The following is a 24,048-nucleotide window of genomic DNA, read 5'->3' on the forward strand; positions in this document are numbered from 1 at the left end:
AATTGAAAGTTATTATTTAATCTTATGATAAACTTATTTGCATCACTTTTTTATTATACATTTTTACTTTCTATTATTATTTACTTTTTTTTTATTAATTTCATAACTTATTCTATAAACAAAGTTTTTTTGTGATTAATATTAATTTATAATGTTTGATGAACTGGTATAAAATGTATAATAGTTTTTTAACTGGAATACAATACAAACCTGTTTTTATGAAATAACTTTTGTTATTAAAATCCAACAATCTGAATTTTTTAATAGATCTAATTTGTATATATTATTTTGCTTCTTTTTTATATATCACTGATAGAAATTTTAAAGTACATTATTAATTATTAAGGATCTTTAATTAATGAAAAATTATGTTTTTAGATGTTTAAAAAATCTCTCCCCTATATTAGACAGATTTGTAATTTTTTTATTTTTGTTTCTATTTTTAAAGTATTTCCACTTTCAAAATTAGGGTTCATTTTAAACCTAATTTGAGTCTCATTATAACCTTCGTTTTGTTAATATTACACTTCTGTTTTTATTTTATAAGTTTTTTCAGAGTGTAGGTGACCTGTCTCAAGGTAGATAACTGATTCAGCAGTTGTCTTGTTCGTAAACTATCTCAAACTATATTTTGCTAATAGCAGCATCCATTAAAAACTTTAGTAAAAACCTATCGTTGACCTCCATGACAGAGTGTTACTGTTGCTGTCTTTTATTTAAAAACTTCTGTTCAAATCTCAGTCAGGCATAGCATTTTTCACACTTTATGAAATTAATTTTTATCAAAGTACAGTAACTATATTGTGCTTCTCGCTACCTACGATTGTAAAAGTAAATTATTATATAAATTATCTATATATATAAAAATGAATGTTTGTCTGTCTGTATGTCTCTTATGCCTTCCTAAACTGTTCATCCGATAGCGATGAAACTTTGGGGAATGGTTGGACGCATGCCAAGGAAGGTTTCTGAATTAGTTTGGACCCGCTAGGTGGCGCTGGCGTCGAGATATTTTGAAAAATTGTATTTATGGTCCGATTTGCCTCATATTCAGAATACGTGTTACTTACATGGAAAGAATTATCTCTGCAAAAAATGAACCCGCTAGATGGCGCTGGGGTTGAGTTATTTAAAAAAATATATATTTATGGACCGATTTGGTTCATATTCAGAATATGAATATTAGTTACGTGAAAAGAAATATTTTTGAAAGGCATGTTCGTATGTATGTCCACTAAAGACCAAAAAACTAATGGACCGATTTACGCGCAGGCTAAAGGGGAAAACGGGAAAGGGTAAAAAGGAAACTTGGAGAGGGGTGATGAAGAAGTTGGAAAGGAAGGAGAATAAGTGAAAGGTAAAATTTGTGAAGTTCAGTTTTTTAATTTTTTTATCAAATTTTAAATTGTGTTCATTTATGCTCTCTTTCTTCCACTCTTTGGCAATAGCAAAGCATTGCTGGGTCTGCTAGTAGTATATAAAGCAGTCTTCATTATATTTCTTGCTGTAAATAATATTTTGTAATAGCGCAGTTTTTCATAAATTTATGCCAACTTGTTATATATTTTTTTTTTTATTGGTATACTGTAACCAATTAGCAGATTGTAACTTTTTGATGCCAAACTTAAAACAGTCTGATTTAATAAATTCTGTGTGTTGTATTCATTTGATTATACTGTTGAGTAAGATTTAATAACCTAGTAGATTTTACAAAAATTTAAGTATTTATGAAAAATAAGTAATGGAAAATTGGTGTGAATACTAAATTACTCTAGCGACCATATTGTTTCCTTTAAAACAATTATTATATGATATCAATACAATTCATCTGCAGCTATTTATTTCTTATAATTTATTTTTAATAAATTATTATGTTTAATAACTACTGATTTCTTCATGATTTGTTATTAATTATTGTAAAAATAACATTCCATGATAAAATGAAGGTGCGAGATTCAGAATTTATTTTGCAGTTGTCATGATTCGTAACAAAAAAAAAAACTCTATTTAATTTTTTACCTATGAAATTAGTGAACAAATAATGGAACTAAAGTAAATAGCTTCTGTTTTTTTTCTGTTTAGTCTCTGGAACCATGGTAAGGTATTACTTCAGAGGATGATATGTGTGAATGTAAATAAAGTTTAGTCTTGAACAGTCTCAGGTCGACCATTCCTGAGATGTGTGATTAATTGAACCCCAACCACCAAAGAACACCTGTTCTTTATGATCTAGTATTCAAATCTATATAAAAGTAACTCCCTTTACTAGGATTTGAATCTTAGAACTCTCAACTTTGAAATTGGCTAGAAAGATGCTTTTGCAAATTCAAATAACACATTTTACATATAATTTCAACTGCTGTTAATTGAATTTGTTGTATTAGAGGGGAGGTAATGTTTTTTTTTTTCAGAAATAATATTGAAAAAATAATATTATAAAGCATGGAATGCCTTTTCATTCTCTAGTAGTATAGATACTCGAGACTTCTAAGGTTCAAATCCTAGTAAAAACAGTTACTTTTATATGGATTTGAATACTAGGTCATGGATACCAGTGTTCTTTGGCTGTTGGGTTTCCATTCACCCCACATCTTAGAAATGGTGGACCTGAGACTGCACAAGACTACACCTCACTTACATTCATATATTTCATGTATGTGTTTATTTATTACGTAAAGATTTAGAGTAAAAATTTCTTGTCAATTTGGATAAACTGCTTGGTTGATATGAATAGAACTTATCAGGAATAATCTGTAATATTGTATAACTAATGTCATATAAACTGTTTCCTTTTCCCCTAAAAAACAACTGCATCTTAATGTTTATTTAGTTGGCTAATTCAACATTATTACTACAGTATTAGTCAGGGTAATTTCGGATTCTACAAATGGTCATTTTAAATGAACACTGCCGATCTCCGTGGTGTAATGGTAGCGTCTCGGCTTTTCATCCCGAGGTCCCGGGTTCGAATCCCGGCCAGGCATGGCATTTTTCATACGCTACAAAATTCCATTTCCATATCCCACCCACATAAGATGAAAAAAAGCAAAAAAAAAAGTGTTATATAAATTATTCCCTTCCGAAGCGTGACAAATCGAAGTAGTATTTTGTGTATGTGTGTGTGCGCGCGCGCGCGCGCGCGCGTGATGTATATTGTACATTATAATGAATATAAGGCAAGCTGAATTTTAAAAGCTCCTTAACTTTGCTTTACTAAAAAAGGTGTTACTTTTATTTATATTTTACTGTCTGGAAGTTGTTATATTTAATTGCTTTTAAAATGTTTAGCATTCAAGGTTATCAAAAAACTCTGGGATACGAACAAACATTCACATTTTGTATATTTACACGCAAACTCACTTACTTACACGCAAACAAATACTTTTCAAACACATCGTAAGTGAAGTTTTAATATACGGTTTATTTAATTTGCATTTAATGAATAAAGAGTGGTCTCAAGTATAGTACACCTTTTAAAAATTTTAAACAAATAATGTGGAACACATTCATATACTCTTCACAAATGGGAATCTACAACCAATGCTAGTTAAGGTACGAACATCGCAACATACATTCTAGCATTCGGTGTCGACTTTCTGTTAGAATTATTATTCGTACATCCGGTTGTAATTTGTGACGAAGAAACTACGGTCGTAACATAGCATGATCTTCATCCGTGACTATACTTCAAACATTGTTTATATATTTTATATGTGTTCATCTTTTAGTTCGTCACCGTCTGATCTTTTTTTTATTTTTTCACTGATGAAATAAATTTTTGTTATTGATTTAGAAGTAGAATATATCAATGTCTCTTTAATTAAAAATTCAATATTTTTTTATTTAGCTAATTTTTCACATCCCTAAAAAATAATTTTTTTGTAGTACTTTTCTGATAAATGTAGTAATGTACCGTTTCTAAATAAAATTGTTATTTTTCTAACCTTTCGTTGTTTTGTTCAACTTATTACATCATTTTGTTCAGAATTAAATTCTCTACAAGTTCTGTTTCAAAGTTTTACGTGTTTATTACCCATTTAACAAAGTTATTGTACGTCAAAAATTAAAAACAGGTTTTTTTACCCCAATTTATTGGTTTTCACCCTACATTTCTAAAAACCTGAGCAGTTACGGTTCTGGAACCTATTTTATTCAATTTTTCAGGCCTAAAACCGTAAGAAATTACTAATTCTGCTCCTTAATTAACGTTCTAAAAATTTCAGTACCGGGGTAGCTGAAATCCGAGCAAAATCTTTCACTAGCTGTAACTCGGAAACGAAGCATTTTAGGTCATATGATTATATGAACTTTTTCTATTATCACAAGTAGAATGGAGTTAACTTCGTTTCACGAGTAAAACTTTTTCCAATATTTTTACGAATATATTTTATGAAAATCTCGGGAGAATTTCGTGAAACACTGTATATCAATCAGTTTTACCCTGATTTTCGACCTTATTGGACAATCGGGGCATCGTGGTACTATCTTTTACCTCCGATAGGTCGTTCCGAGAGGTTTTGGCCAACATAGAGATGTTTCAGAACATCAAAATAATTTAAAAATTCTTCCGACAGATTTGTCGAAAGAATGAATGAACATACTATCAAAAATGAAGCATAAGACTCTGTGAGATGTGTGAGATTGTTTTAAGTTTATTAATTAGTAGTACACCGATGGGTATGTCACTCGTGGCATCCTGGCCGAGGCGGACTGGAATGTGTCAAAAGCCGAGGTTTGGATGATGACCTCCGGTAAAACCCATAATGGCTTGCAGGGAGTGAGTGGCGGAAGGTGTCTTTCCCTACGGGGACAGGATGTGACAAATGAAGTGAAAGTATGTCACTTCATTTATTTTTCCATCTGTCTGCCATTATGTTTCTTTTTTTCAATAAAAATTTTTATCTTAAGAACTGATTGAGATATTTCAATTGAATATGGTACACGTAATTGACATCAACAAAAAAAATGAATTCGGAAATTTTTCCTTAAAATTACGAAAATCCGGCCATTTAAATAGCTCCGTGAATATTAGTTATATTAAATTATATTTTATTAATAAAATATTAAGCGTTTTATTATGAACAAAATGACACTTCATTTGTTCAGATCGGTTAATAAATATCGACATATGACTGAAATTGTTAAAGAGGATTACAAAAATTACGCAGTCTAACAATTTTGTGTCCGTTTTCTCTTCCTTTACTAATTTAATTATTAATAATTTTTCCTATTAGTAATAATATAATATAAAATGGCAGGCAGAGGGAAAATAAAGCGAGGTAGGACATCATTCACATGAACTTTTAGGTAGATTTCATAAGAAAGCTACCTATTGTAATGGGTACCATGATTCGACTTCCGGAAAATTTCAACATATCTTCGCGTTTTACATCCCAAAACCACCGTCAGCTGAAAAGCTGTACATTTCAATTTCTTGTACACAGATAACTGCCGTAATTTTGCGCCAGTCACTTTCAAATTGTTCCTTAAAAATAACTCGTCCCAAAATCTCGGTCGAGTTCGTTAACGGCCAAAATTAAACCATAGGGGTAGAAATGAGAGGGGCTTTTTCGAAAAAAACAAAATATTGCTATAACTTTCTTATTAAGTAAAATATCAAATTTGTTTAAAGTTCTTACTATTCTTTGGATAAGGGCCTAAAACCTATGTAATTAAAGTTTTTTGATATCACCAACCATTGGCCCAAGGGATGGAAAAAATGGGTTTTGAACACAAAAAAAATCATACCTCCCTTAATAGGCACAGTATCGAATCTGTTTAAAGTTAGTCCTCTAAATATTACCTAAAACTTTTGTCTGAAACTATTTTTTGATATGACCAACCCTTACGACAAGGAATGACCAAAATATTGCTGGAATTGTAAGAAAATGACGCTTGTCGTATGCTAAACATGTGAAACTTTTTTCACATGTAACCATTGTCGTATTGAGTAAATTTGAACTTTTTATTAACTTTAAGGTGGACATCTTTTTTATCCCCTACTTAGCATCAGTGAAATCTTTTTTTTTCTTTTTTGTGATGGAGGAATCCCATTTACGGGCGTCGAAGAAGTGTCGGACTTGCTAATAGGTTCCGCAAGCTGTTACAGAAAATGCGTATGTATTCTTGCGCACTACTGACTAAACCTTCACCTCTGGCGACCCCATCTCCTGGGAAACCGCTAATAAAGTATTATTTCAGGCGGGAGAGCATCGGTGAAATTTACTTCCGCCTTCTGGCGTGCCGAAAGGGATCTTTTTTTATTTTATTTTGATATTCTAAATCAATTTTATTATTAAACATGGCCCGTTGGTATTGATATAAATTAATTATATAATAATTTTCACTTACCAACTATTTTTATTTTTATATCCGAGCGCTTTCGGATATTAATCCATCATCAGGAACATCAACATGTTATGCATTATAATTATTTCATTCACAGATCAATATATTAAATGAATTTTTAATTTTAAAAACAATAATTATTTCTCAATTGTTAACAATTGAGACTTCATACTGACATGACGGACAACGTCATTATTTCTACCTTTTAACGATCGATTGTTGTATTTATAATTTTTATTTTTAAAATTCAAAATTCATTTAATATATTAATTCGTGAAGGAAATAATTATAATGCATAACACATAAATGTCCCTGATGATGGATTAATTTCCGAAAGCGCTCGGACATAAAAATGAAAATAGTTGGTAAGTAAGAATTATTATATAATTAATTCTTAATCAGTCACTTAATTTTGGCCTCTTCCAGGACACTCTTTACTTATTTAAGAAAAACGAAAATAAATAATCTTATCGAAAATATATATTCTAGATATCTTAGAATTTAACCCTTGAATCGTACATAGTTTGTGACTACTGCAGTTAACAAATATAACTTTGCGTCTTGCTTAGTGGAACGATGCGCCGACATCTAAAAGATTCAGTTTTGAGATAACGCTAGTGGCACGTATAATAATAATGAATTATTATTGTAGATAAATATCGGCTAGTTTATAAATATATTCCCTTCACATAATTATAATATTTAATTCAAAATAAACGTATCCGTTTTATTAATATTTAAAAGAGACCGCCAATTCTTCTTTTGTCTGTTCCTTTTTTCTTTTGAATGCAATGCAAACACTACGATTTGTTAGTTGCTTGTTTTTTTTTTCAACTTCCGTTCTATATAATTTATCTATGATTCATTTAAATAGTCGAAACAAAATGTTTAATTAAATTCTTTTCTAGTGGAAATGTAATAATGGAAATGTCTGATATTTCTTTTTAATTACTTTTGAATATATAAAACGTTTATATTATAATAAAATATTGATGTTACTCAATTAAATGACCAGTTAACTTTATATAATAGAACAGTTTAAATATGTATGTAAATTTTTTTTCTACAACCTTTTCAATTAACTAGTACGTGTAAATAACTACATTTATTAGTTAAATTAGTTTTTATTATTTGCATTTCAATTAATATTTTTCATTTAATTCTTTTAGTTATACTCGATTCATATCATTAAATAAACATCGTATAGACGTTTACAAATATTAAATTCATTTATTTTTTGCATCAACCATTTTTATAAATTAAAATTTCATAATCTTTTGCTAAAAATAAAAGTCACTTATAACGATATTCACCCTTAACAAACCAGAAAATGGAACTGTTTTTTCGTGTAATTCAACACAATATGATGAGAGATATTCAGAAAGTTCTCGGCCTGACAGGAAGCAAAAATTTTTCAAAATTGGTTTTTTATTTTTCAACTTAAATCACCTCGCAATTCGACACAATTAGACCAATAATTTAACAAGTTTTTAGTAGGCACAGTATAATACGATTTGTCGAACTCTTCAAAATAAGCTTTTGTTTCAGCTTTGAAATCATCATTTGAAGTGAATTTTTGTGTAGCGAGTCATTTCTTCAAGTTTAGGAAGAAAAAGTAATCGCTGGGAGCCAAATCTGGCGAATACAGCGTATGTAGAAGCATTTCTTTACGGAATCGTACGACATGGAATTTTACAGGAACAACCCGAGACATGTGTGAAGGTTAATTATCGTGGTAAAGAGTACTTTCTTTTTGGCCAGATGTGATCGTTTAGCCTGAATAGCGTCTTTCAATCGATACAGAAATGAAGCGTAATAACAGTGTTCAAAAAATGACGCAACCTTATGGAAGAATGTTTCCTTCTTCTGTTACATGTTTAATTGAGGAAAAATTGTCTACATAATGCAGCAGAGAACATTCATTGTCTTCCAATACATTACATATGCCAGTTATGCCCAGTCTCAGAATGTCTTCACAGAAGTATGGTGTGGATGCACCGAATAAGTTCTCCATTAAGCGGCTATTACAATAAGTTCCAAGAGACAGGAAATGTGGTAGATCGAGCAAAAGTGCTAAAGCCAGAAAAGTTGATCGACGTGCAAGCTTCATATTCTGTTAGTCCCAAGATGTCTGTGCGACGCCTATCTAGCCAGTCTGGTCTCTCCGTTGGTAATGCCCACACGGCATCACGCAAGTGTTTAAAGATACATCAGTACAGAATTTGTGTTGTTCTCGAATAACCTGCAGACATTGGTAAACGTGTATCTTTCTGTCAACGGTTCATGTCATCTGTAACACCAGATGGGGAAGAACTTGATGGCTGGTTTTCGTCTGACGAGGCATGGTTCCACCTTGATGGATACGTGAACGCACAAAATTCACGTATTTGGTGCACGGAAAATCCACATCAGTTGCGCGGACAAAAAGTGGGTTTTTGGTGCGCAATGTCACGTAGGCTGATCTTTATGACATTCTTTCAGTGAAGATTCAAGACAGTGAACAGTGAGCGCTATATGCAGATGGTGCAACAATTTCTAAACAATACACTTGCAGACCGGCTGGAGTGCATGTGGTCTAAGCAAGACAATACAATATAATTGTTGGTTCATTCAGCCAACAACACTATGACTTTCTCCCCGACGGGGAGTCTTATTCTTTAAGACTTTGGGGTTTGGCGTCCCCACGGCCCTAGCCTCTGCAGCTTTTCTTCCTACCACACCTAGAGCTACAGAACACTACACTATACAGAACACTATACCAATTACAACATATACCTTACACAACAACATCCTACACTGTTTCTTCTTACACTTACACTCGGTGGTGTTGCGACATCTTAAGAAACGCAACCGTAACCCCAGGTGGAAACTATCGTGCCGATGGATAAATGGCTCTGTGTAGTGAATATCGAACGATGTCCTCTGGGCACCTGGGCGAACCCAGCTGTATTTAGCTCTAGCCTCTGTACGCGTGGACTCTGGAGAAGTGGTCCTATATTTCCCCAGTTCTTGTGAGACCAAAATTTCAAGTTCTCAAAAACGTTCTATGATAGTTAGTGGGTCATCTAAAAACCACCAAAAAGTAATATAGTGAAAATGCCTCGCTCGGCGTTGTCTGACGAGGATAATAATGCCTAAAAAAGTGTTAATTTAAATGGTGAAATATCAAGTCTGTAATACAAGAACATCAGATTTGTATTTTTTCGAAATAATCAGGAAGGTGGCTCTTTTCATAAGGTCTCGCCTTTCCTGATTAACAAAGTTGTAACGGGTTCAAGTGGTTTCCCGAAGCATATCAGGAACTTACGAGACGGATCGATTCTGATCGAAACATATAATGACTAGCAGAGTCGTTCTTTCTTATGTCTTATTAATGTGGGTGTTATAAACGTAAGTGTGGTGTGCCACAACACTTTTAATAATAGCCGTGGGGTAATTTTTTTCCGGGACCTTCTGGATATGGAAGTTATTGAAATAGCTGATGAGCAACGTCCCCAAGACGTTGTTGATGTTAAAAGAATAATGAAATGTCAGATCGGAATTGATGAACCTTCCCTATTAATTTTCAACCTTTTCCCGTACCACCGGAAAGAATAAAAGTCGGTTACCTGTCAATACGAGTACGACCTTTCATTCCCAACCCACGGCGATGTTTCAAATGTCAAGTATATGGCCACACTACAATATCTTGCTTGAAAGCTGAAATATGTGCTCGATATGCTAAAGAAGGTCACAGTGACACAAATTGGTAAGAAGATGAAAAATGTGTGAATTGTAGTGGATCACATATAGCTCGCTCCCGAGATTGCCCAACTTTTAAAGAAGAGAAGGCAATCCTAAAAATCTGTACCGAGCAAAAACCTTCTTTTTCATCCGCACGAAGAAAATATAAAAAGATGTTAATTTCTCGTAACCTGATTAAACCAGATGTCTCTTTTGCCGAGTCGAGTTGGATACTTGGACACGTGCAGACGTTCCTGTAGCCGTATAATTGTTCTATATCCTGTAGGATATATTCTTACGATGCGCTATGTGTCTTAGCTGAAACGCCTCCCATTGAATTACAGATAAAAGGCCGAAGCATGAGGGCAGCAGGTGTGCCAAGAGCCGAGGTAGAAGACACAGTCGTTAGCAACTGGCAAACCGCATGGTAATCCGCTCAAGCAGGAGAGTGAACAAGGAGACTTATTCCCAATCTGAAAGAGTGGTTGGGTAGGGAGAAAGCCGGACTAAATTTCCACACCACTCAGTTGATGACAGGACATGGGTCGTTCGGGAAATACCTTAATAGAATCGGGAAAAGGCAGACGTCAAGGTGTCCGTACTGTCAGGAAGAAGACGACGCGGAACACACCGTATTCAACTGCTATAGATGGGAGGGTCTCAGACATGAAATAAGGCATAATAACCTGACACCTGACACCTGACACCTGACAACCTGGTTAGCTGGCTAATGCAATCCAATAACAACTGGGATTGGTTTTCCAATTTTGCGAGCACCGTCCTCAAATCTAAAGAGGAAAAGGAGAGGCATCACAGACGATAGGCGCGAGGATAGGGCAGGGAGAACAGTCCCGCCCCGGAGGGCCCGTATGCTTAGTTATGCGGGTTCCGGTGATGAGGTGGGAACTCCTGGGGTTGCTTGAAAGGGATAAAGAAAAGACCGAGTCCCGGCCGGCGGTGTCGGTTCCTGGGGGCGCTTCAGTGCTTACTGGGGCTGGCGCCGCCGGTTTGAGGCAGGCATAAAAGAGTATAGACCGAGACCCGGTTCTCTGCGTGGGGGGGGGGGGACGGCATAGCCGGACCTTCCCTTGCGTGCGGAGGATTAGAGGCGGGCAGCAATAAGAAAAGATCCGGAACCGGGGGGGCTGATCTGCCGTGCCGGAAGTACAGCCGGTGGGTGGGGAGGCCCCCTCAGAGCCACAAGGACACATCCCTGGGCCGTGTATACTTGAGTGGATGTCCGGACCAGGGATGTAGGGGAAAAAAAACATCAAGAGATGCCCCTGCAAATGCTCGTAATCAACAGCGCGGATCCTGCAATGAGCTAAACAAAACTTTTTCAGATGTTATGTAATCAAGTTTCTTCACTTACAGCCACTATTTCAGAGCTGACTAAGATGAACAAAATGTCACTAGTTTCAGCTAGTAAAACCAGCAGATTCCTCTGAAAGTTCCTGTCCTTAAAGTTGCCTTTACGGACAGGGGTAAGTACAGCTGGCGGTCATCTAATAAGCTCTCTGTTAAGAGAACACACACAACGAGCCCCTCTGGGATGTCATCTGCGACTTCCCATTTTTCAAAATCTTCCCGTTCATCACCTCGTATTCTAGAGAATATGGTTGAGGAACCGTCCGATTCAGTTTATGCAAACTGATAGAATGGTTAATCGCAGGCTTACATGGTACTTAGAGAGACATGGGCTTTTATATCCAGAACAGTATGGTTTCCACCAAGGATGATCAATGGAAGATCATTTAGTGCCACTGGAAGCGGCTATTCAAAACGCTTTGCTACTCCGCCAGCGCCTCGTCGCTACCGTCTTTGATATCAAGAAGGCGTACGACACGACCTGGAGACACGATATTTTAAGCATCCTTAAGAATGGGGAGTCAAGGGCAATATGCTTGCTTTTATTAGGGATTTCTTAAATGACCGAACTTTCTATATGTTCGTGTTGGAGGTTATTTATCGGGTAGCGTCACTTTGGAGAATGGAGTGCCTCAAGGAAGTGTATTAAGTGCCACCTTTTTTGCTATTGCCATTACAGTATTACTAAATGTATGCTACAGTCACCTATTTCATGTTCTTTATTTGTTGATGATTTTTCTATGTATATTACGACCCGTTCAACAGCCACAGCAGAGAGATTGCTACAGAACACTATATTTCGCCTTGACTCTTATTCCAAGGTTACCGGCTTCCCATTTTCAACAGAGAAAACAGAATGTGTAGTCTTTTCTTGTCTGCGGGACCCTTTTATTCCGCAAGTTTTGCTTAACGGAGAGCTAATTGCTATCTCTCCTGATGTTTTTAGGGTTATCTTTTGATAACCGTTTTACGTGGTCAAACACATCAAATAATTAAAAGCGGAATGTTCCCAACAACTAGATATGTTGCGAGTCCTTAGCCGCACCAATTGGGGAGCCGATTGGTCATGTATATTGCGTTTTTATTATTCCTTAGTTCTTTCCCGTTTAGATTATGGTTGTGTCACCTACTCTTTAGCGTATCATACCGCGGTTAAAATGCTGGATGCTGTACATCATGCTTTTCTTCGACTCGTTACAGGCACCTTTAGATTAAGGCCTGTCGTAAGCGTACTTGTTGACTGCGGTGAACCATCACTTTGAAGTAGACGGGATTAGGTTTTATCATCATACTTTGACCGTCTTAAAAAACTACTAAATCACCCGGCTTCTGTCGCATTCCTTGGGAACTCTAATTTACGAAGGTATGATGACCATCCACGTTATACTGCACCTGTAGGTGTTCGTACTCGACGTTTACTGCACCTTATAAATTTTGACACGCTTTCTATTTTCCCAACGTATCCGTTTGGGATACGTTGGGAAAAAAAAACTATGACTTTCTTGGATCAGTAATTTCATGGATAAGTGATTCTGAAAGGTTATGGCTCCCTCGATCTCTTTATTTATCCCCTTCTGACGTTTTCTTGTGGGGATACCTTAAGGATGCTACTTACAAAACTCATACTCACACCATTCCCGAATTGCAGAGAGAAATTGAAGGATGTGTCGCTGCAATTCTAAAAAAAAGTTGCAACATGTGTTTAACAGCATGTAACGTCGTATTCAGTTAAATGAATCCCATAATGGAGGTCACTTTCAATTACTACTGTAAGTTACTCATTTTCGCTTAAGGTCGGGTCACTTTTTGAACACTCTGCACTTTCCGGTGATGGTTCTGCCTTTTTCAGGTAATCTACGAGTACCACACGATATTTCCAACCAAATCAAACCCGTAATTTTTCGTACAGATGGAACCGTTTTCGCTTTCTTTGAGTTTTGGCTTCTTTCACCTGTTCCCACCCACTATTTGGACTGTTGTTTTGTCTCTGGCGTGTAGTGGTAAACCCATGTTTCTTCTACCTTCAGCCGTAGTTTTGGACGTTCCAAGCGTTAATCATTTTGAATGGGCGTACCACCAGGTTTAAATTCAACAGCCCACTATTTTACCATTGTAAACGAATGGGAAGAATTTTGCATTTAAAGTTGAATCTAACTCTTTTTGTATGTCAGTTAGAGTTAAATATTTTAAATCAAAATCCTTTTTAGCAGGTTAACCTTATATTTTATTCATTGTTTTAGAAAATATCAAATTTTTTTGCTTTAGTCGACTGTCACAAACAACCAACTAAACGCACGCTCTGAAACTTCGCAAAACGCTATCTAAAGGATCATACTTGACAAATATCATAGCCCTCTCAGACCGAGAACTTTTTAAACGACCCTGGTACGACAAGGATTTTCCTAATGTGGAAAGTGTTAAGGATAAAAATCAAAATTGTGATTCAATTAATAATTTAACTATAACAATAAAGAAAATTTGTGTGATTTGATAATGATTAATATAAAAATACATCTTATAATTCATCTAACTTCCTAAAACTAATTGTGATCTACTTGATTGTTTATTAATTTTTGATAGTGATTATTTATAATCTCTTATAATTATTCAATAAATGTTAAAATTAATAGTTCTATAATTCACAAATATAATATAAATAGTAATTATTACGTTAATCATTCATAAAATTCTATTATTTAGATTTATAAAAAATTAGTTTGTTTTACAACTCTGTATCATCAGTTACCTATTTAAACTGGCTTTTAAGTCTGTAAATTATTTTTATTTGTAATTAATAACGGGGTACGACTATATTTAAACATTTTAAAATATAGTTCTAATGTACTTTTTTCCGTTAATTAAAAATTATGAATTTTTAACTGTACTCTTAGCTTACTTTACATCTATTTACTGTTACACGATTAATAATTTTTAATAAAATAAAACCCGATAATTTATTTTTTAACTGTATAAATAACTGTAAAACGCAAAAAAAAACTGGAGATTTATTTTTTTTCGATATTCTGGTACAAGAATTTCTGCTTTCTAATGTGTGCTCCTGTTCCTGTTTTTATTTAAATATTTAGTTCCCAGAATAGTTATCATTTTTTTTAATTTATTTTTTTTGTGATATTTCCATTTTTAATTTATTTCGGTGAAAAAAGTAATCCAGTTACAAAAAATGTCCTGTTTTAAATTATATTGTTTCTTAACACTTCTCCTTATTTATGGGAAAACGTATTTACCCAGTGAGAAGTAGAATAAAATATTATTTATAATTTTTTTTAATTTTTATTATATCTACGTATCTTTTATAAAGGACGTACAATTTTTGTAGTAGTGAACAAACAACACCGTTTTTAAATATGTTAGTTGGTATAATAATTTCATGTGATTTTTTTTATTTTATTTGCTTTCCCAGCTATTAAAGTATATTATAATGAATTAGTTGGCAAAGTCCTGAGTTTGTCGTCAGAGTTGAGATCTCAGAAATCTGAAAGTTTTTGGGGGTTGATTTTATTTTTTTGTAGTAGTTTGGTATCATTAAGGCCAAAATTGTTTTCAGCCATGAGGATATAAAAAAGTTTTATATAGATAAAGGTTATATGAAAGAGGCGATAAAGGCGCGAGCACATAGCTGTTTGATGTTGCACTGGCTTGAGTTGTCTGAAAATTTATTGGGAATATTTTATGAGTAAACGCTTAAATGAATTCGGGCGAAGTTAGCCCCAGCCCCAAAGCCGAGGGAAGCCGAGATGCGCCCTAAGGGCGAATTGAAGGCTTGTTTTATAGTAATAGGAAGTAAAAAATTGAAAATTGACGTAGAATTTTTTTTATTTTTCAAAGATTTTAGGTCCCTTATTAACAAAAAAAAAAAAAAAAAAAAAAAAAAATTGGAAAAGAGACCGAGTCCCGGCGGATAGAGCGGGGTCCCGGGAACGGCATAGCCGAGCCCGGTTACCCCCGTCTGTGAAGTTAGAGGCAGGCGTGGATACCGGTGTTTTTTGGGTTTTATTTTGGATACCGGTGTTGGGTTTTAATTAACCACACATCTCAGGAATGGTCGAACTGAGAATGTACAAGACTACACTTCATTTACGCTCATACATATCATCCTCATTCATCCTCTGAAATATTATCTAAACGGTAGTTACCGGAGGCTAAACAGAAAAAAGAAGAAGAAATTAAAATAAGAAGATCCAGAACCAGCGGGTCGACCTGCCATGCCGGCAGGTGGGGAGGCCGTTAGAGTCGCAAGGACACGCCCCTGGACTGAGTTATGCTTGACAGCAGATCCGGTCAGGGGTGTAGGAGAAAAAAAGGTCCCTTATTTCGAAGAAAGTATGGGTTCAACGATTTTGCGCATGCGTGCGTATATTTTAACATAAAATTATGCAGTCATGACAGGAAACGTCGTATATTGTTCTTGTAGATGGGTTCGTCGCCACATTCCATTCACTTCTCAAAGATTATCCAAAGTTGGGCGACCGTCGACCATTCTTTGATGGAGATATTGACAGGTTATGGAAAATTGCCTGTTAAATTGTAAAGATAATAATGGTCAGGAAGTAAAATAGATTAAACTATTAAAGTAAAAGACCATTACTTTGATTTAGTGTGGACGTAAAGTTATAATTAAAGTAGAATAAACACATCTTAATAATTATTTAAAGACGTAACTTTACGTTTACGGTAAATAATGTACCGCTCGTTTAAATAAATTACATCGATCTACTTCCTGCAATAATTAACGTACCATAAAATTTTATACTAATCGATTATATTTTGAAAACACTTAACCTAATTTTTTCAAACGAAATACCAAAATTAAATTAAATCATTTTTTAAAGTTTATTTGAGGGACCCGTTCCATTCAGTTACTTCTAATGGAATGTGATTTAATCAGAGATTCAAAATATTTCTCCACGAAAAATTGTACTCTCTGTTTAAGCACCACTGATCGCCCAATAATGGAGTTAGCTGTATAAATTGAAGCCTAAAATGATTGTAAAATTAAAAAAAAAATCATAAAAATTTGTTTCAAAGGCTGTCTTAGCAATAATTTAGTTTCTTAATGAAACGTTGTTTAATGAAATGTAAATTCAATAGGTATTTTAATATCTGTCACTGAAAACTCAGAACTGTAATTTTTATACGTGCCTTAAGTACCACCACGAAAGACTCGTTTTCCATTTAAATGATTCTTTAATACGTATAAATATGTTTGGAGTAAATTATAGACGTAGAGTAACAACAATTTCTTAGAAATCCGATCGTAAAATATTTTAACTCTTATCGTAATTGTCATTTGATTGGTGTAGAAAAACGTTTATTTTTTTTTCGGCCAGGCTAATTTTGAACTTTCAGCCCTTTCATTACGAAAAGAAAGATTTAATTCGCACTTTCTTTTTACACAAATATAATAATTTAGAACTTTTATATTATTACTTTTATTAAATAAAAAAAAAGATTCAAGAAATGAACAAAAATTGTTTAGTGTATTTATAATTTTTGACGTAACACGTCTTTAAAATCACACCGAAACATAGAGGTACCAGAACAGAAATTTGTAGCGTAACGAAAAGCTCTATATCACCCTGCCTTAATAACTTCCTAACTATTAGTCTCAGAGACGTAAATGCGGTGTCATTTTATAATTTACATGGTCAACTCGCCGATACGACTTTGAGTTTGCGTCACTGGCGAGCGAATTGGAGGGTAGGGGGCACAGCGCAGATCGGTCAAAACTGGCGCTCTCGCTCATTTCCATTCAGTGTAGTTCACGACTTACGACATGATAACGCGGTGATTAGTGTGTTTGTGTTTAGAATTGGTCAAGGTAGATCGATTTAAGTAATAATAAGTGTATTTTTGATAATATTTACAATTAAAAAATTAAAGTAAACATCTAAAAAAGTATAAAAATTCAATATGTCAGCCTCAGCCCGCACAAAAACCAGCCGAAAATATAAGTTACGCATATTATTGGAAAGGGGAGATTATGGGTCACGCACAGATACCCCAATGTCCGGTACCGAGCGAGCAAGCGTTCGGGAGCGTTGCAAGCTGGCACGGTGCGCTTAGTGAACGATACCGATGGCGCGAGCACCTCTACCGCTGCTTATTATGCCTTATGTCTGTTACTTCTCATATCACAAACCAATGTTGAACAAAATTGTCGTAGAATATTAGTCGAAATAAATATCATGTACCATTTAGCGTCTGTTTTATATTAAAGTTAAATTCATTACACCGTCGATGTCTCGTTTTTATCAAAAATCCAATGTACTAACAGTGACTCGCTGATATACAGACCGACCAATTTATCTGTAGGGATGGCCAAATATAATATAAATTTTCCATTGGAAACTTTCAGTTTTGTTAAAAACAAATACGACGGTGGCTCTCCCATTTAAGTCAAGTTAAGTTGGTCACAGTTAAGTCAAAGTTAAGTTAAGTCACAGATAAGTTGGTCGGTCTGCAGCTCGGAGGAACTTCTTCCATGGTTTGTAACGTTTCACGTTAAACCAACGGTCGTGCGCGCGGATACAACCCCATCTGATTTTTTATCGTTTAACTAGCGAAGGATTATATTTCATTTTTATTTTAATTACCAGTTTGTCTCAGTAATCACGTTACTGGTTAATTTTATTAACAGACTTCAAAAGAAGCCTTTTTAGCTTCTAATTTTCTCTAAATAAATTGATTTTGATAATTTTTTTTGTAGAGAAAATTGCTCTGATGATCACGTTCTTGAAATTCTTTTTAAAACAGTTCAATTGTAGTTGTTGAAGTTTATTAAACGAAAAATTATGTCTATATTAATGACTAGTAAAATATGTTCTTTATCAGTGCTTATTGCTGGATTGTTGTTATCTATTGATAAATAACTTATTAATTCGCATTATTTTTACATGAAAAACTCTTGAAATTAATTGTAAAATTTGGAGTAAAAAATTATAGGAATTCTGGTATTACATTTTCACTTTTACTAAAAAACTTCTCTCGCTGTTACCTTTCCTGTGAACTGGTTTTTTTTTTAAGGGTAACTTTTTTATAGGTTTATCATTTTATTAAAGTAATTATAACTATAGAAGAAAAATATTTTCTTTTTAATAAGTTTTTCAAAGTTTCTTTATATTTGGACTTTTCAAATTTTTGGCCCCAAGTTAAATGTCAGTAAGTTGTTGTAGGTAGTTTTTTGTTGAAATTTAAAAAAAAATATTAAAAAATACTTCTGTGTGATATTTGTTATCTTTTGTGTATTTTTTTGATAAGTTGGTTGAATTTTTTTCTTGTTTGAAGAAATCATATGTTGTATTTGTTTATAGTGAAATTTTTTTTATTAAATATATAAATACGTGTAGTTGATAGACTACTTGATAATAAGTCTTAATCGTTACAAACATAAGCGGATTAAAATGAAACTAATAATTTATTTTGCATTAGCATTTCCGTTTTATTTATGACCAACCTATTATAATGAATTTCTGGGTGAGCGTTACATATCTAGTAATTAGCATTAAAAATCCACATTTAGACTAAAAGTACAAGTAATTGTTTGTATTCACGTATAAAAAATTAATAAGTACATTCATTATTCATTTAATTGATACATGACTATAATATTTACAATGGATTTAACCTAATTTCAGACAAAGTGCTAACTTACACCTTAAGTATTACATTTGTAGAGAAACCGGACAATAAAAACAAGTTAGGTCGGAATTAAAACTTGCTTATTTCTAGAAGTCAGAAGTCAAGTAATATAATAAATTGACGAATAAAATTTTTTTCTCCGGTTTGCAATAAAAAAATTTCATTCTCAGTAATAAAGCATGCATGTAGTTTTTATGCAACGAAAACAACGAAAGCGCATTAGTTAAGCGTAAAAAACTTTTAAGCAGATTAGAAAAAATTAGTGATATTCAACGTAGTGTATTTATAAAAAATAAAACAAATATTAATATTTGGATAATATTAAACCTAATTGGTTGTCTGAAACCAACTCTAACAGTTTAAAGGACATATTATTAATGAATAATTACTTTTATGATAATTATTACTATTTATTCATATGGTAATAATAGGTTGATGTTCAATTTCAGTTACTTTTCGGTTTTTTACGGACTTTTCGAAGAAAAGTATAGTATCAAATTCGGTATAATGCGATTAAGGAAAAACAAACCAACATACTTGGCATTTGTAGACCTAGAAAAGGCATTCAATAACATAGACTGGAATAAAATGTTCAGCATTTTTAAAAATTTAGAGTTTAAGTACAGAGATAGAAGAACAATTACTTACATTTACAGGAACCAAACAGCAATAGTAATAATTGAAGAACATAAGAAATTCCCTATCCCCGTTATTTTTTAATCTTTACGTAGAACTAACAGTTAATGATGTTAAAGAACAATTTAGATTCGGATTAACAGTACAAGGTGAAAAGATAAAGATGGTACGATTTGTTGATGATATAGTAATTCTAACGGAAAGTAAAAAAAGATTTAGAAGAAATAAAAAAAACAATGAACGGCATGGATGAAGTCCTGCGCAAGAATTACCGCATGAAAATAAACAAGAATAAAACGAAATTAATGAAATGTAGTAGAAATAATGAAGATGGACCATTGGATATAAAAATAGGAAGAGAAAAGACTATGAAGGTAGAAGAATTTTTTTATTTGGGAAGTAGAATTACTAAAGATGGACGAAGTAGGAGCGATATAAAATTCCGAATAGTATAGGCGAAACGAGCTTTCAGTCAGAAATATAATTTGTTTACATCAAAAATTAATTTAAACGTCAGGAAAACATTTTTGAAAGTATATGAAGCGTAGCTGTGTATGGAAGTGAAACTTGAACGATTGGAGTACCTAAGAAGAAAAGATGAGAAGCTTTTGAAATGAGATGCTATAGGAGAGTGTTAAAAATCAGATGGATGGATAAAGTGACAAATGAAGAGGTGTTGCGATGAATCGATGAAGAAAGAAGTATTCGGAAAAATATAGTTAAAAGAAGAGACAGATTTATAGGCCGCATATTAAGGCATTCTGGAATAGTCGTTTTAATATTGGAGGGACAGGTAGAAGGGAAAAATTGTGCAGGCAGGCAACTTTGAAATATTTAAAAAAAAAGTGTTTCATTTTTTTTGTGCCAATCGTTTCATTTCGAAACGAAATGAAACGATTGGCACTAAGTAGGGAATTTTGGAGAGCTGCATCAAACCAGTCAAATAACTGAAGACAAAAAACAGAGATGTGGGGGGGTTTGAAATTGAATTTTCTTTACGTTTTTGAGATATGAGAAGACGAAAATGCTATCCACTTAAATATATATATATATATATATATATATACAGGCCTATATATAAAATTTGTGGCTCGAAAACTACGAAATCAATTTCATTGATATTTAGATATGCTGTATGTAGTAGTATATCCGAAGTTGTCCATGTGAAAATTTGATGAAGATCAGTTAAGTCGTACTTTAGTTACTCTCAATTTAAGTTCGACTACCGACAACATAACCTCAATTTGATGTTTGTTGACTGTGTAGTGGTATTTTTTTCAAATGCGCTTATGTAGTGTGTCACAGTGGTGAGTGAGTTGAAACTTGATACTTGTTTGTAAGGTCTACGGGTAAATTGAGCGTTGTACTCTGAAAATCAGTGGGTTTCTGATTGCGAAATATTAAGATCGTCGGAAAACGATAAATCGGTCTTCTTGCGCAAAACTGCGCAAGTTTTTTTTTATATTATTTGCTTTATGAATTAATTCACTACAAAGGTTTTGAAGCTTGTACGTGGGAATATGGAATATGTGTTTTTTAACGTATGAAAAATATCATGTCTGACTGGAATTCGAACCCGGGAATTCAGGATGAATGACTGAAACGCTACCACTCCGCTATGAAGATCGGCATGCTAGGAGAGTTTTTCAGCAAACTTTAAACAAGGTGAAATTCACTTTCTCCTTTGCCGCGAGTTTAAATAGAGCTGTTGTAGTTTTTATGAAATCATGAATTAATAATTTTATGTAAGTGTATGATTTAACCGAAATAGTTGAACGAAAAAAAGCTGAAAATGTACCCAAAAATCTCGTTTTTTGGTTCTAATTCCGGTTTCTATGAACAGATTCGTTTGAAAGTCAATAGGCTCTATTCCCAATAAGTTTACATCACCCGACCAAGTTTCGTCAAAATCGGTAAAGATTTGCGATTTCTACTAATTCTTTAGAAAATTGCTAATAAAACAATATGAAAGAACTGTGAGAATCCCCTATTAAAAAAAAAATTAAGTTATTAACCATTAGTGAGAATTGAACATAAAAATTTATTTTATATAAATATAAATGACAAAAATGATCTGAATAAAAAACAATTAATACTCCATTTTTAATTATAATTAAGAGTCCACTTATTTTCTACATTCACGTAAACTTAACATAAACAAATAAGTATTTATCATGTTGATATGATAAATTTAAGGTCTACACATAACCTCAAATTAAGATTATGTTGTTATGCGCAATATAACCTCAAATCGGTGTTATTTTCCATACGCGCTTATGCAGTAACAGTGGTGAACGAGTTTAAACTTGATACTTGTGTATAAGGTCTACTCGTGAATCGAACGTGTGTGCGTTTTACTACGAAAAACAGTACGTTTCTGATTGCGAAATAGTGAGGGCGTCGGAAACGAAAAGTCGATTTTCTTGCGTAGAATTGCGCAAGAGATTTTTTTTTTAAATTAATTTTATAACATTTGAAAATACCAACTCTGGTCGAGATTCGAACCTGGTTATTTTTCGAATGAAAGGCGGAAATGCTATCATGAAAGTCGGTGATGATCCCAAATGGTGTATCCGTTTTCAGGAATGTAAATGTTATTTTTTGTAAATGATATCTTCTCTATATTCAGTCCAAGAAATTATTACTTAACGCTAGGTTTCTAGAGAAAATAACTTTTGATTAGTGTCACTTGAACTTAAGAAGCTTTACCGAAGTTTTTTCCTGTACTATACTATTTATATACTCTCTCTTTCTCTCTCTCTCTCTCTCTCTCTCTCTCTCTATATATATATATATATATATATATATATATATATATATATTTGTATTATTTTATTTATTAAGGAGCTTATCCTTATATCGGCTATAATGTTTTCATTTCTGATAAAGAAGTTTCGTTTAAAGATGTAATTTCGCGGATCAGCCAAATAACTGTAATTTTATTGTTAAAAATTATTTTTTTTAAATTATAATAAAGTAAATGAATCAACCGTTTTGTTGATATTACTACCCAATTCCTTTTTGTGTAAATCAAAAAGATAAAAAAAGACTTACTTTAATAAGTTTTTATTAAAATCTCCCTCTTTCTCTTTAATAATTTTCCACATTAATTTTTCTATTAAATTTTTTTATAATGAATAAATTTTTTTAGATGAAAATATTTAGAGTACTTACCTTTTTTGTTGATACCATTTTTTATTTTTGTACGTTGCCGATGAAAAATTATTAAATAAATAATTTTTTCTCCGATGTGTTATTGCTGGAAGTCCATTATTTATAAAAAAATAAGAATAAATAAATAATTACTTTAACATTTTTGAATATAAGTTTAATGAAAGTAATCACTGTTCTTTTTAAATATTAATCACGTAATTGATAGCACTGTATTTGTGCTATATATTAAAAAAAAATTGTTTATATGCACACACACGTATTCAACTATAAAAAATTATGAATGAAATGTTTTCAATGTGGTGGGAGTACTATATATATATATGATATAAATGAATGAATGTGAAAGTCGATCAGAAATACTATTTACTATTAAGTAGATGTGTACCAAGCAACGTTTGAATATCAAATGCTGTATAATAGGGTAAATACGGTTACTATAAATGTGTGCCATTGTAGTTACACCACCCCACCTTTATTTCTCACTCCACTAAAATTTAAAGAGAGAAAAAGGTACTGAAGAAGAGGCATGGAAGATTTAAAGTAGCAATAATAATAATAATAGTAACGTGTAGATACAGTTAAATAACCCGATTGAATTTAAAAGAAATCGGATTGATTTTCCATTTACAGTGACAGAGAGAAAATATAAAAAAATATTATATATAATGGTGAAAAAGTTTTACAAAGACCAAAAATTACATAAAGAATAATATTTTTTTATAAAATAAACTCTATGTTTTTGACAGCTACAGCACATCTTTTATAATAATAAACACGTATCTCTCTATAGACACATAACCTCTTTAAAAAAAAATGTTTATTTTCTATTTTCCATCATCGACATCTAATCTTTAATCTATATATATTATTTTTGTCTCTTAAGTATAACTATTGTCTATATGATTGCTAGTGGTGAACGCGTCTTCGTAAATCAGCTGATTTCGAAGTAAAGAGTTCCAAACGTTCAAATCCTAGTTAAGCATTACTTTTATACGGATTTGAATACTAGATCGTTGATACCGGTGTTCTTTGGTGGTCACATCTCAGAAATGGTCGACCTGAGACTTTACAAGACTACACTTCATTTACACTCATACATATCATCCTCATTCATCCTCTGAAGTAATACCTGATGGCGAT

At 33.1% G+C, this 24,048-nt stretch overlaps 1 protein-coding gene across 1 annotated transcript in view; it reads right to left on the reverse strand.

Annotated features, from left to right (window-relative positions):
• The window catches only part of LOC142331477 (uncharacterized), a 35,351-nt gene extending 12,347 nt beyond the window's left edge, over positions 1-23,004 (reverse strand). Inside the window, exon 1 of the mRNA XM_075377418.1 lies at positions 22,909-23,004. Within this exon, the coding sequence (XP_075233533.1) occupies positions 22,909-22,926 (18 nt within the window). The 5' untranslated portion in view covers positions 22,927-23,004. The remainder of the gene's footprint in view (positions 1-22,908) is intronic.
• Positions 23,005-24,048: the final 1,044 nt, after the last annotated feature.

This window comes from Lycorma delicatula, chromosome 10 (assembly GCF_047948215.1).
Source record: "Lycorma delicatula isolate Av1 chromosome 10, ASM4794821v1, whole genome shotgun sequence".
Classification (NCBI taxonomy): Eukaryota; Metazoa; Arthropoda; class Insecta; order Hemiptera; family Fulgoridae; genus Lycorma; species Lycorma delicatula.